This window comes from Akebia trifoliata, chromosome 15, assembly GCF_017979445.1.
Source record: "Akebia trifoliata isolate Shusen 1 chromosome 15, ASM1797944v1, whole genome shotgun sequence".
Taxonomy (NCBI): Eukaryota; Viridiplantae; Streptophyta; class Magnoliopsida; order Ranunculales; family Lardizabalaceae; genus Akebia; species Akebia trifoliata.
The window spans coordinates 313006-328938 of NC_141389.1; the positions used below are offsets into that span (position 1 = coordinate 313006).

General features: G+C 31.9%; 1 protein-coding gene across 1 annotated transcript; it reads left to right on the forward strand.

Moving 5' to 3' along the window:
* Positions 1–11012: 11012 nt before the first annotated feature.
* LOC147383722 (NAC domain-containing protein 79-like) lies at positions 11013–13202 on the forward strand. The gene is made up of 3 exons (XM_086426590.1): positions 11013–11581; positions 11676–11956; positions 12307–13202. The coding sequence occupies exons 1-3, from the start codon at positions 11422–11424 to the stop codon at positions 13048–13050; spliced, it is 1185 nt and encodes a 394-aa protein (XP_086282716.1). The 5' UTR covers positions 11013–11421; the 3' UTR covers positions 13051–13202.
* Positions 13203–15933: the final 2731 nt, after the last annotated feature.

Below are 15933 nucleotides of genomic sequence, written 5' to 3' on the forward strand. Positions count from 1 at the left end.
ACTCATGTTTTTCTACTTTTAAATCAAACATGGTGGAGAGAAATAAGATTTCTTCTCTTTTAATGAATTTCTTTTCTTTGAATCCAAATACACGGTAAGAAAATCGTAGAAGAAACTAGTCTTGATTGAAGAGGATATTGAATCAAATAGAGGATTGTGGTTCCAAAACTATCGATTAAATGTTTTAAGTCAAAAGCATTTAAACTTTGAGCTCTCTAAACCTCTCCTTAAATAGCGAAGCTTCTGGTTCACTTGTATGTCTACGACCGCAACTATCAAACAGCCTTTTGGGCCCATGAGTGAAGATGCCAACTTCCAAAACCATTGTTTTCTTTTTTGAGTTGCGATATACTGACTTGAAAATTTTCATTCGGTCGATGTGGCAAGTGCACAAAACCATAGATATTTTTCTTCGGGATACACAAGAAAAAAGATCTACAGCTCTATGCACTTGCCATGTCGACCGAGTGAAATTTTTTGAGTCAGATTATTATTAGTGTTTTTTTTTTTTTTTTTTTTTGCTTTTTAAACATTTGAAAATCAACTATTATGTTAATTGTGAGCTAATGTTTGTTTGGGCTTTAATTGCTTATGGAGATTTAGAATGAAGCCCAAAACAACCACAAAGCCTGAAGTTGGTGTTGGAAGCTGTAAAGAACAGACCCTAACCTTTTAAGATTGCTATTAACAACAAAGAAACACCATTGCACAATATTGTTGAAACCACAAAATCAGATTACTTTTTTGGGTATTTTGAAAAATAATGATTTTGGAGATTGCTAACATACAATGTTGAGTGCTGACATCAACATTCTATATGGAGATTGCGACGTTAGCAATCTTCAAAATTGTGTGTTTTCTATAAATAATCTTATTTTAGCATTAGAGCACAGAACAAGGTGTTTTATTGTTATTATGCGATGTCATTTTTGTAAGAATTGGGATAATCTGACGCTCTTTTTTGTACGTTCTTTGTATGTTTTCTAACCTAACAATTCACAAAACCATAAATCTTTGTCCTTGTGTATCTTGAAGCAAATGATCCATGATTTGTGAAGGAAACATACAAAAAAGAGTCAGATTATCACGATTTTTTTTTTTTTTTTTGTAAATATCACAAAACCTAAAAGCTTTATTACAAAATCATTGCAAGGAGTCCATGATTTTCTACTCTAAAAGATGAAATATGATTACATTTTAAGGACAAAAAACATAATTTTAGATGTTAAATACCCACAAATAGGCAAATAATAATAATAATATAATTAATCAGTAATTGTCTTGGGTGCGATAATATTTCTTTTTCTTTTTAATCACTACACTCCATATCTTTTGGGAGATAGAGCAAGGAGAGAAACTATCATCAAAAGAAAGTGAGAGAGAGAGAGGTGATGAGCATAAAGAGGATTTTCTTTGAAGAAGAAGAAGGTGAAAAGAGTTCGAAGGATTTTAAAAGAAAAGAAGAAAGAGCGAAGATGAAAAAAGAATACAAGAAGGAAAGATGAGAGAAGGCGTAGAGAGTATAGAGAGAAGAACAAGAATAAACGAATATCTATTGGTTCTAAATGGTCCAAATAGTACGATCATAAATCAAAACATAATAATCAATCAAGATATGGCTTTTTTTCTTACTTACAATTTAAATTTCTTTAATTCTTAAAGAAGAAAAGAAGATATTTTTCTTTTCTTTTAAGAAAACCTTAGAAGAAAAAAAAAAGAGAGAGAGAGAGATTTGATGTTGAATAATTATTATTTGGTTGTATTTTATTTCCAAAAATGGGTCTCATAGCCTACTTTTAAATTCTAACAATTATGAACAACATCTCACCAACCCTCCAAGGATGAATTGCTGGAATTCAAGCACATTAGGTGAATTTTATATCTATAGGTCAACTATAGGGATAGGATTCACACGTGTCTCATATCCTTATGACAGTATTATTACGTGTGAAATGACGAGTTGAAGACAAAAATTATGAGCTAAGTGAGAATATGAGTTTGTTCTTTCTTCTTAATTTAATTAAGATAAGTTCGAATGGCTCTTATTCAAACTTCAACTAACTTAGATTCGTTCCAGGATAGGATATTCCAGGGATATGGATTTTGTTCTATTATCTATGATGACCACATTTATTTGACCCTGCAATACTGCCACTGAATGAAGTAAGAATGTAAGCTGGCTTATCTTCCAATTGGACCCTTTTTTTGGGCTTAGCCATTCCATTTCCGTGATTAATTTGTCCAAAGCTATCTTTTAAAACTCAAAAATCTGGGATTGGTTTGCATAATTTTATTTAATATTCTAAATATATTTTTTTAATGTTACTTTTAAATTTTTTATTTATTTGGTTAATTCGGAAAGCGAAACAATCTTAAACAATTTGAATAACAAGTTAAAAAGATTAAATTTTTTGTTCTTGATAAATTGAATTGCAGAGTCATTTTAATCGACAATTCTTGTTTCCGTGATAAATTTGTACAAGCTATGTTTTAAAAAAATAAAAATAAAATAAAAAAAAAATAAAAACAAAATCTAGGATTGATTCCGATGATTAAAATAAATATATATTGTATATCCTAAATAGTATTTTATTTGTTTAATTTGGGGAGCGAATCTATCTTGAATAATTTGGAAACAAGTTAAAAATTCATAATTTTTTTTTTTTGAGAAGTCGAATTGCTCTGTCGTTTTAGTTGATTCTTATTTCCGTAACCAATTTTTCGAAGCAATGTTTTAAAACTCAAAAATCTAGGATTGAATTGAGCAAGTCAAATAAATATAAATTAAATTAATTAATTAATTATCCGAAATGAAAAAATTTGATGTTATGTATAAAGTTTTTTTTTCTTTTTTCGAGAAGTTGAATACCCATTCCAAAATTTGGTGACATGGCCAAGACCACGTCTCAGGCCTAGGGTTCAAACACCCCCTTAGGGGCACCCTCGGGGATTTATCGCAAAAATTACCTGGAGTGGGAACACCAATTTTTTTTTTCTTCTATTTTTTTTTTTAAATAGTGATACAATGATTAATATATATATATTCTTAAAAGCACTTAGATTCACTAGAAGTAATTTATCTATAAAAAAAAAAAATCTACCTGTGAGAGAGAGAACTATTGTGACATAGGAGAGCCCACTTAAGGGGTTCCACATTAGTAATTAAGATTTTCTCTTTAAAGATCATACAAAAGTGCATTTCCTTAACTTTTATAGTCTTGAGAGGCATTTTACCAAAATAGTTGAGAAAGATTGATAAAATGTACCAATTTATTTTTCCAAAATGGAAAGTCCTTTATAAATTTTTTTCTTCTTAATTTTCTTTTATACCCACTTATAATATGGTTTTATTTTAGTTGAAATAATTGAAGAAATTGTCAAAGAGGCTTTGAGAAAGTGAATATAAGTCAAAAAATCGTTCACAAAAGCTTTGGACAATATAGATCAAGAGAAATTCAACCATAATGAAAACCCAAAGAGTGAAGGAAGATCTATCGAAAATTTTTCACTATAGAATAAAAAAAATAAAGAATCGAAAATGAGGATAAAACCATATATAGTGACGAATGGGAGAGTCCGGGTTGAAATATCTTTCAACATTGTGAGAGTGTTGCTTTCATACATTTTAGGTATTCTTGTAATTATTAAAAGATTAAAGATAAACTGACGTTCTTTCAAACGCTAGCTCTTGACGTGGCATGTGACCAAAATCATAGATCTTTTTTTCTTGTGTATCCCGAAGAAAAATATCTATGATTCTATGCATTTCCACGTCAAGAGTGTCAGTTTATCATGACTCTTATTAAAAATTCCGGGTCATTTTTTATTCTCTTATGCCAGACACAAAAGGAAATTAACTATTAGTAGGTTTCCGGATTTATCATTTTTTTTTTGTTGAAAACTTAGTTATTTATCAAATTAAATTATTAAAAATCATTTTTATAAATGTTTTGAAAATCTGATTGATATTATAATTTACCAACTTTCTCTACAATTTTGGTCAATTTCTCTCATCTTAATTTAATGCCTACTAATGTCGACCGTGTGATGGTGATATCTACCAGCATGTATATGGACTTAATCAACTGTTTTAAAATCCTAAACAACAATGCAAACTAGGGGTGGAGTCAGGATTTTCTTGTAATGGGGGCAAACTATGATTAACTGTATAGTTGAATAACTTGAAGATGAATGATTTTAGAGATAATTTTAGAGGTTTTTTATTAGAAGTTGAAGAAAAGGATATTTAGGTTATTTTCAATTCATATATGAAAATGCCTGGTCAAGAGGCAATGTCATCAACAAAAAATTGAAAGGGGGGGGATTGGACGGAGGTGAGGGTGTAGGGGTAAATGGGGAGAGAGGTGAGGGAGTGAAGACAAATGGGGCATGCAATTAGTTGAAAATACATGACTGTGTTAAAGTTCTCTGGGGGCAATTGCCCCCCACCAACTCCTTACTAGCTCCGCTCTTGATTCAAACTATACATTCATTGGTTCAACCTATAGGTCAATTAATCCACTTCATCGATTTACCTTATCTTGCTAACCAATCCTACTTTTTTCTAGAGTCATAATGAATTCACACGGTTTTTGGTATGTGGCAGGCGTAGCAAAGACGCAAAACCATAGATCTTTTTCTTCAAGCCACACGGGAAAAAGATTTATGGTTCTGTGCTCTTTTTACGTCTACCGCGTACTAAAAACCATGTGCATTCATCACTGTTATTTTTTCTAAAAAAAATTACTAATGCCACACCAACTGTGCAATTCTTTGATGATTTATACAAGAATTGATGTTGTATTAGTAAAAGTTGGTGTGGCAATAGTAGCTCTATTTTTTAATTCTTCATAATATAACAACCAAGGTATATCTAAAACCTTAGGTCACTACTCTACCAACCCCACAATGTAAATTTTGACTTTTAATCATTCTTAATTTAATTTAATTATATTTAAATTTAATATCTTAGGTTGTTAGCTTAGCCACCAAAAAAAAACATATTTAATATGTTAAAGCTGCTCTGTGTGACTGAGTAAGGTTTTCATTCGCCCTCTTCTCTCAATGGCGGTAGACTGTCTCAGCTAAAGAAACAGTGGGCAAAGCGCTGCTCCAAAACGTGTCTGACTTTTGTTATAAACCTACTTCAACTTACAACACGTGTCAAACCAAAATTCTATGTGCACGTGTGATATGAATGGTTGCCCTTGCATGCATGGATATTTCTTGAGATACATCTTCCTTACTTAGTAAAGATTTTAAGTCTTACCAAGGCTGTTTTGCTCAAATAGATTCCCATATTGGCAATCTGACATGAAAAAATTCATATAAAAAATTATATTAAAATAAAATTTCCTTAGGACTTGATCTAGGATTTTGGAAATGGACGGCTACTGAAATTCTACATAACTCCTAAAATTAAATTCAACGATGAAAAATATTTTTTTTTGATCATCTATAACCTTGAAGCATCGGGTCATAATTTCTGATGCCACAAGTTGAGCCCAAGGACCTTTAGTGAGGCTGAACTCCTTATTAGTAAGGCTAGTTGGACTCATATTTCTTTCTTTCTATTTACGTTAATATCATTGTAAATGATTTTTTATTTTATTTTATTTTTATTTTCAATACATGAGATGGTCATCAAAACCAATTTTAAGGCATCAGTTTGTACTTGTCAAAGAAACTATGATGCTTAAGTCAAATTCAATATAATAATTTAATCAATAATTAAGAAACAAGTGAAATTTATTAATAATTTTACAAATTGCGATAAACTTTTGATGAAATTTCGATTCCAAGTCATTGTTCATTTTAATTCCCAAAATGTAAACGGCAAAATCACGTGTTCTTCAAGTAACAATCTCGCAAGTTAAAGTAACAATCTTGCAGATTTCAAATGACTATCTCGCAAGTTCACTACTTTTAGCGAGATCGTCACTATATAAACTAGCGAAATTGTCACTTTAGTTTTAAAAAAATTATCAGTAAGATTGTCACTTTAAATCTGCAAAATTATCATTTGAAAAACCTACAATCTCACTGTTCACGTTTTGGGAATTTAAATGAACAATTATACGGAATTGAAATTTCGTCGTATTCAACTCATGATTGTCACTTTCAATCGAAATGACAATTTACCCAATTTTATTTGTCCTTAATATAAACTTAGACCTTCCATTTTTAGAAATTTTATTTCTCTTCCTTTTGTTACAAGTGCCTTCCTAATGTTTTCATTGATTTCAGGAGATCATGAACATTTTTTCAAGATTATTACCATCGATTATGTGTTTTTTCCATTCTCTCTATATGTTACATGCTAGCATGACATTCCCACCCAACCATATTAATATTATTTGATCTCATTTTCAACTTTTCGTAATCACGATTTTCCGTCTCCATGGAGAATGAGATATAACCACCCTTTTAAAGGAGATAAGAAAATAACCTTCTAGTTTTGAGGACAAAGATCTAGAAGATTGAAATCTATATTAATGTTACCAAGCACAAGATAGCTTGCAAGGGTACGTGCCCTCACACTTACCATGTGATTACTCATAAGCAAGATATGGAGGCTTAGGTGCTAAGTGATGTGAGTTTTCATTCATTTTGCTTTTGATGAGGATCATGAAGCAAGGCTTATCTGATTGAGTAGGGCTATCAATGGACTAGTTAGACTCAAAATTCGATCCATTTCAATTCAATAATTATTTCATGTCTAGATCAAAGATTTGAATTTCTATAAGGATCTAATTTAACAGTAAGATTCCGACTCGATATCTTATTAGATCAGTTCTAGATCAATCATGTACTTAATCTAATGAGGGCTCGATTAGATAAAATGTCAGAGACTTTACAGAACTGAGATCCATTAAAAATCCAATCCAATACATATCGAATCAGTACAAAATCGACCCGACCCATTGATTCATCGCCAATCGTAGGGTTGTGATGTGTTCCCGTTTTTTTGTTCTACTCAACCTCAACATTTTTGTCAATGGGGAAGCATATCCTCTCAAATTCCATCTCCATTGTTGGAGCAGTCAACAATATCACAACTGTTAGGTCGAATCTCAAAATTCTGCCGACTAGAGAACCCTATCCATCTGATTTATAGTCAAAATTTGAATGGTTATTAAAAGAGTAGGTTACCAATCATAGAAAAAGTCAACCCATCCAATGGTTTATACTTTATAGTCAAAGTAATAAGTGCCTAACATTCCGGTGGCATTAATTAAAAAAGTACGATTTCAGCTCTACATATCACCAATCAGCTCGATAATCAGTGGGCCATAATTAAAACTGAAATAGGTAATTTGATCTAACGGTCTGTGTCGTATCGATGTATGTGATGTATGATGTCGTCACTGTGCGTCAGCAGCGGAAGCTTCCTTAAGTCGGTCCCTTAAGTCAAGGAGTAGAGTTAGTTAGGCTCCTTCGTTAAATCCGCGCAGCGTCGGGCCCACACGTTCTCTTTTTTTTTTTTTTATTTAATGAATTTATTACGTAATAAATATAAAAAAAACATAGATAAACATTGACCACGTGGTAAAATCTCAGCCGCTTTTACGGCGCAATCAAAGATTGACACGTAATACATGTGGCCAAATCTTAAAGCTAGTGCTAACCATTCATATTAGTGAGCTTCATGTCGGCTTCGATTTGAACGCGCTGATTTTCATCTAGCTGGCTTTTGAATTTTTCCTCCGCGTTTCTCGTGGCGGTGGGAGAGCAAGCCGATTGATACTAAGAAAGCCAAGCCAGATAATTCTTAATAAGTATTTAGAGAGTTGTTATTGGCAACCCAACTTTTACTTATTACATCCCAATTACAAAAAAATTTAAAAAAAATAAGTGAATGACCGAGAACAAGTAAAAGCTGGGGTGCCAATGAGCTCTCTCATTTTTTTATTATTTACATATCTATTAATAGATTTCTATTTTTTTTTAGTATAAAATTTTACATAAGCCTAATCATAATTATAAGAGAAATTTTATTGACACGCCACAATACTCTTAAGGCCCTCCAAAGTTAAAAAGAATTTTGAAAGGGAAAAATTTAAGGGCACCCCACGAACTAATCCCTCTTTACATTCATTTTTCTCTATCTACAGTACATTTACTTCTCCAATGAATCAAGATGTCGAAAATTTCAAGGCTCAATATTGATCACGACATTGATAACTGAAATTAAAATTTTCTCAAAAAATTCTATATTTTTCATAAATATGAAAAATATCGTTGAATCCTTAGTGGCATTCCTTGAAATCCTTAAAATATATATTTTTAAAATGTTGATTTATGTCATACTTCTCATTCTTAAACCCCCTCTCTACATTCTTTCTTCTCCATCCAATAATTAGAGTGTTTGACGAATAAAAATTCAATGCATCAAAATGAAATGGATATAAATTTTATTTTATTTTTTAGTTTTTTAAGAAATGAATGTAAACACCACATTTGATGCAATCCAATATTGCATATTTACTTCATTTTTTTATTTGTGTTTGATGTACACTCATGACATGGACTTTAGAATGTCAGATGTGAGCTCTTGACATGGTTTTAAGCATGTTGGATGTTCAATATTGACACAATAAATAAAAATTACGTATAATCCGTGTCGTATGTGTACTCTTGGCATGGGCTTTATACTGTCAGATGTAAGTCTTTAACATGATTTTAAGCATGTTCGATTTTCACTCTTGAAACAATGATATTTGTCATTACAGACTTTAATCTCATAAATAAAATCTCAAATTAAAATAAAATTGCTTACTACTGTGAATGATTTTTATAAGAATTCAATGGCTATCTTCATTGTGAAGATACACCAAGAGTTTACACCTTTTCAAGATTTGCTCGATCAAATGTATAGATATCTTTGTGAAAAGTAATGGAGGACCTATTCTAAATCGTAAATAGGTTTGATACTAGTCAAAATCGTCTGAATCAATGGAATCAGAGTAGCATGAATCATCGAAATTGAAGGCTATCTTCATTGTGAAGATACACCAAGATTTTACACCTTTTCAAGATTTGCTCGACCAAACGTGTCGATATATTTGTGAAAAGTAATGGAGGACCTATTCTAAATCATGAATAAGTTTGATACTAGTCAAAATCGTTAGAATCAATGGAATCAGAGTAGCACAAATCATTGAAATTGTTTCACATGACAAGATGACAACAATTAGGGGCTAAATTTTAGAAGTAAATAGAGGTACCCCAAAAAATTGGTAGGCCCTATAGAGTATTTTGAGGTGTCGATAAAATTTGTCATGATAAAAATGTTCAAACCTTTTAATATAATTATAAAAATTCCCAATGTAGTGGACTTGGTCTTATCGATTGGTTGGTTCACCAATTGCAATGAGACTTTTAGGTAGTGATTTCAAATCTAGCTTTCTCCAAGATCTCTTGGGGATGTTATCATTTTCCATATATATATAAAGGCATTTTGATATTTGTTGGATGATATTTTTGTAAATATAAAAAATTTAAATATTCTTTTGTTCCTTTTACAAAAATGCTTTTTCAAGAATGTCATAAAGAAATTTATATTTACAAGTTTCAAAATATTCATACATTTTTTTTATATACTAAAAGACAAAAAAAAAAATTGAAAGAAAAGTTGAACAAACTTCCTACGACACTATGTTAATGTGGTGGCGTGCACAAAACCATAGATGATTTTCCTTGAGATATGAGTGAAAAGTATCTATGCTTATGTGCACACCACCATGTCAGTGTATTGTTTAGGAAGTCATGACTTTTTGGAAATTCGAAGTTGGGGAGAATTAATTCTAACATCCTCGTGTAATCGAATTTCTTAAACAAAGACATTGAATTTTTATATTTTGATTCATCTACTGTAGTATTGAATTCATCCAACCTAATGAAAAAAAGAAAATTCAACAATCTGTAATAAATGAGTTCACAAATAGGTTGGCAAGTGATTCATTGTAATCCAAAAGTAGGATTAATCATGCAACAATCTAGTACCTACCAAGGGTAAAATAATTTCATGGGTCTTGTTAACGTGTGCCCTCACAATAAATACACTTTGGGGATAAGCTTCTCGGGTATTTTGATAAAAAAGATATTTTAAAGGGTATTTTCAATCCAAAATTCAATTTCCCAAGTGCTTGTATTGCACTTTTATAATGTGTCTTATAAACCCTAATTCTAATTTAATAGTTTAGAGAGCAGTTATTGCCTCACCAACTTTTGCTAATGCCACACCAACTATGAGCAATTCTTCAATGATTTACCTATTAACTGGTGTGGCATTAGTTAAAGTTGGTGTGACAATAGCAATTCTTTTAGCTTATCATTTTAAAAAGTGTCGTGATATTCTAACTCCTCCAAGTGACATACTCAATCGACTCCCTTGACGTGGGTTGTATCATAACCATAGATTTCCTTTTATTAGAATACACAATTACACAAACTTATGGGGATGTGCAATTGTGTATCCCAATGCATAAAATCTATGATTTTGACACACCCACATCGTCAGGGGAGTCCATTGAGTTTGCCACGTGGGGAGGCATATTATCACCACTCCTTTAAAATTTATATCTATTTGATCGAGTTGTTTGTTTTACTCACAAACTCCTTGGTATTTGCCACGTCAAGCAAATGTCAATATTGTAGGTAATTTTGTAATTAATAAAGGTATTTTTGTAAATTAAGAATGCCATTTAAAACACATAGGTACAGGTGATCGGTGGATTCCAGATTTCTGTGAGCTTTGTGAGCAAATTCTGCCCTTAAGAGACAACGTCAGACCGTTACAACGGTCTGCTTTATAGCTAGAATTTATAATTCACATAGAAGGAGCTGAACTTGGCTTTGGGTAGATTAGAGCCGTAGCCAAGCCAAGCCAAACCACCCCAACTCAGGCTGCGCCGTCTTCACCTACAATATTGACATTTGCAAAGAAAGGAAACTTTCCAAATCTTGAATAGAAAGTGAGAGAGAACATTCAGAATTGTGAAAGTTCAGGGTTAGGTCGAACTGGCCTGAATATTCTTTCCTTCTCTCTCTATCTCATCTTATATTTCTTTCTTTTTTAATGTGAAGAGAGAGAATTACTTATATATAATTACATATATAACAGAAGTACAAAACATAGAAGTCAAAATCACACATGAGGCTTCTTTGACAATTTCCTTGCAAAGCAAGCATCTTTCTCTATTTAAGCTTACTTCCTTCCCTATTTTTTTCTTTCTTAACACTTGATTCAAATCTCTCTCTCTCTCTCTCTCTAGACTTTTGAAGGGGTCTGAAACTAGTTCTGCAATTGTTTTTTGTTTGTAAAGATTTGTATTAATTTACAATCTTGTAAAGGTTGGGAATTTTGGTTTCTTTAGATTTATTGATTTTATAGAGATTGAAGTTATTAGAGGTGTAAACATGGAAGATGTTATAGATTTGCCTCCTGGTTTTAGATTTCATCCCACAGATGAAGAGATAATAACCCATTATCTTACAGAAAAGGTTATGAACAACAACTTTAGTGCAAGAGCTATAGGAGAAGTAGACATGAATAAGTTTGAGCCATGGGATCTCCCAAGTAAGTTTATTTATTTATTTATTTTTAATGGGTTTTTCCAAACTTGTTATTAGATGTTTGTATCTAATATATTTTGTGTGATTTTAATTATCAGAGAAGGCAAAGATGGGTGAGAAAGAGTGGTATTTCTTTTGCCAAAGAGATAGAAAGTACCCCACAGGTATGAGAACAAATAGAGCAACTGATGCAGGTTATTGGAAGGCCACAGGAAAGGATAAAGAGATTTACAAAGGGAAGAATTGTCTTGTTGGGATGAAGAAAACCCTTGTTTTCTATAGAGGTAGAGCTCCAAAAGGAGAGAAAACCAATTGGGTCATGCATGAATACAGACTTGAAGGCAAATTCTCTTACCACAGCTTCCCTAAAACTGCAAAGGTACTTTTTTTTTTTTTTTTTCCTTTTTTAGTTCAAATTTATGGGTTTGTAATCATTCTTCTCTTTTGTTTGGCTAAAGTTGAGATTTTTTTATGTTCCCTTTTTTATTCTTTTGTTTGATGCATGGTTCAAAGTTTTCGTACACTCTCAAATCAGAACAGAAATTCTAATGTTTCGGTCAAGTCAATCTCGATTTTTTTACAATCTCTAGACAAGATTGTATTTATGTAGAGATCGGAACAAAAAATTGAATGTTTTAGAATGTTTTTTTTGTCGAGGTAGTCTCGAAATAAGTTTTTAAAACTTGTTTGGAGAATATAAATTAACTTTAATTCTATATATTTTTGCAGGATGGATGGGTTGTCTCTAGGGTTTTTCATAAGAGCACAGGGATCAAGAAGAGTCCAATCTTAGATATGTTGAGGATGAACTCATTTGATCAGAATGATCTATTTGATTCATCACCTTCATTGCCACCTCTATTGGATCTTCCTAATTACTTCAATACAAACAGACCTAGTTCGAGCTTCGTCGACAACGAAGGCAAATTCAACGGGACGATGTCGACATCAGGGATGAGAATGTCAGATGGAAATCAGCTCTCCTACTCCATGGGCATGGGTGATTATGATCAGAATGACAACAAGAACTTTTTTATATCCAACAACTACACCATCACCAACAACCAAGGAAACCCAAATAACACACCTCAAAACTCCATTTATTATCCTCAAAATTCTCTCCCAAATCCTCTCTTATCCTATCAAGCATCTTCGAATTCGGGTTACTTGCATCAAGAGATGAATAATAATTCAGTTCCAAGATTTAATGGTCCTGATCAAGCAATCTTAAGAGATTTGGGTGCAACCCATGATAATTATGGTTTAAAGAGGCAGTGTAAGGTAGAGCAATTCTCATCTAACCACTCTATGGTTAGCCACTCACAAGAAACCGGGTTGAGTGCCGATATAAACACAGAGATTTCATCTGTGCTTTCGAAGCAAGATATGGGAAGTACAAGGTCTTACGGAGATCTCGAGGTTCCTTCTTCATCAGGCCCAGTTGTAGATTTAGAATGTTTGTGGAACTACTGAAGGATGTAAAATAGATCAATCTCATTCATAGTAGAAGGTCTCTTGGGTTTTAGAAATACTGTATAGATTTCATGATTTGTAAACCATAAAGATTGCAGTTTTATTTATAGAGAATTGAGAAAGAACCCATGAATATAAATCCCATGTACATCTATTCTTTTGTTGAATTAGTGCATCTATTCAATTTTTTTTCTATCTTTGTTTCAAGTTGGATTGATCCAATTTCAATATTTTCTCACTTGTTCTTGTCATGAAAGTTTTGGAATCCTATAACAATATTTCAAATTGAATTTTGGGGCAATTGTTCATGATTTTCTCGAATTTTAAGTATTAAAAAGATGGAATATTTGATTTATGTCACTATAATGTGATAAATAAGTTCAATGAATCTCATAGACTGGAACAGGCATCTTTCATATGTTTCATACTTTAATTAATTGCAAAATTAAAAGGTTCTTAAATTGCAACATTTATTTTCATGTTGAGTAAGAACTCCATTTAATTTTAAATATTAAAGAGATGGCTTGATTTTGGTCACCATCATGTGATAAATCAGTTCATGAATATTATAGACACCTATGGATATATATACTTTCCACAGTTCGATCAAATTGCAAAATTAAAAGACTTTTTTATTGCTACATTTATTTTTTATGTTGAATAAATCTCCATTTCACACTTGTAGTAACTTTTCCCTTTAAATAATATGAAAGAGAGAATCTTTTAAGTTTTTTTCCACAATTCTTAAAAGGGAAAAGCTTATCCCCTTGTAGCAAATCAGTTCATGAACCTCATCAACTGTACCATAGACCAACTTGAGTACTCACATGTCACACCATAGAAAACTCCAAATTAGCTGCACCAATCAAAATATTCTTACAAGTTTCTTATTGCTTATAATTAGTTAGATAAATTGAATTTTTTTCTTACGAAGTCTATTTCAAATATATATTTTTTTACTCACATATATATATTTTACTTTTGTATACACTTATTTCCTTAATTTGAAATAACTTACAGATTAAGAGACGAGATGGAATTATTATTTTTGTGCACAAAAATACATTTCACACATATATCAAAAGAGTTGTTATGGAGTGACCTCAACGAGGGATACATGGGAGTCATCTTGACATGGTGGTGTGTGCATATCCGTAGATGTGTTTTACTCGTATCTCGGAGAAAAAACATCTACGGGCATGCACATGCCACCACGTCAAGATGTCTCCTGTGTGTCCTCCACTAAGGTCACTCCAACATTAATCTTATTAAAATAAGTGGGGGAAATTTATATATATATATATATTTTTATACAAAAAATCCATTTCATATTTGAGATGGCGTTATGGAGTAATGGACTAAAGGTCCACCTACCTACATGAGCCATATGTCCATGTGGTGCCCAAATACATGATCGGTTGTCACATGGATGCAGAGCATAAAATTTTATGAACTCTAAGAAAAAAATTCTTTCAAAAAGATTTTTTTCACCGTTGAATTTAAATTTTAAATTTTAAATTTTTGGATACATTGACCGTCCATTTTGTAAGTCAAGATTTGTTGGGAGAAATGCATGTTTTTGGATTTTTTTTTTTTTTTTTTTCAAACCTGATCTAAACATGACATCTAAGGACCAAGTTGTAATTTGAACCATTCATATGCCCCTAATAAGCACCTTGATCTAGGCTCTACATAGTCCAAATACCTTAGACCATCTAACATTTTGCATTCACATATATGCTTTTAGGGTTCATATATCTTTATTTATTTGATTTGAGATGATTTAAAAAAAAGAAAAAAAAAAAACATTATAAGGTAAATTACCATTTCTTGGACAACTTTTGACGACTTTACAATTCGAGCTCAATGTTCATTTTAATTATCAAAACGTGATCGTGCAAATCACAAAATTTTCAAGTGACAAGATTACAGGTTTAAAATAACAAATTTGCTAGATTTTTTCCCCACAATGACAATCTCGTTAGTTTATATAGTGACGATCTTGTTAAAAAATAGCGAAACCAGCCAAATAGTCACTTGAAACCTGCGAGATATTCACTTTAAACCTTCGATATCATTATTATTCACGTTTTGGTAATTAAAATGAACTATGAGCCAAAATCGTAAATTCGTCAAAAGTTGATTATGTTTACATAAATATCTTAATATTTGAAGATGATGCAAAAATTTATAGTGTTCAAACAAAGAATGTGAGACAATTGGGGGTGGGGGAAGGATTTCGGTTATTGCAAGAGAAGGAAGTTTCATGTAATTTGCTTCTAATATTAACTTACTTTCTATTGAAAGCAAAGCCTTCTCTTATTTGGATTTATGACAAAGACAAGCTTTCATTAATTTATTTTATTCTAACTTTAGAAAATAAAATAATACTCTCGTTCTTTCCACCACTTTTCTTGCATGAAAACCAGGTTCCCGCCAAGTCACGTGTGAGCACATTGGGTAAACCGAAAAACATCGTTGTCACGCCGCATCGCACGTGCTTAGGGTTTATGACGTTGGCTGGGCTGGTTAAGCTCACCCAATTAACTGAAGGCCAAGTGGCGAACCTCATCTACACTTGTGGCTCATAAGTCTGATAGATGGAGATAATTCTTTCCCTCTGATTTTTAAATAAAATGTGGGACCCATAAAATGAATGGATATGGATCTTTCTCTTTTTCTATTGCCACACCACCTTTTACTAACACCACACTGACTATGCACAATTACCTAAAAATTAGTGTCATTAGTAAAAATTGGTGTGGCAATAGCAACTCTAAAAAAAATTACTAATCAATAATGTAAAAGTATTTGAAAGTTATTTTTTTAAATATATATCTATATAAAAAATTTATTTTTGAGGAAACATGAAATCCTTGGAAA

Coding starts and splice junctions, on each gene's coding strand:
- LOC147383722 (XM_086426590.1), top strand. CDS start 11,422: ATGGAAGATGTTATAGATTTGCCTCCTGGTTTTAGATTTCATCCCACA. Junction 11,582..11,675: donor TGAGCCATGGGATCTCCCAA/GTAAGTTTATTT, acceptor TTTAATTATCAG/AGAAGGCAAAGATGGGTGAG. Junction 11,957..12,306: donor GCTTCCCTAAAACTGCAAAG/GTACTTTTTTTT, acceptor ATATTTTTGCAG/GATGGATGGGTTGTCTCTAG.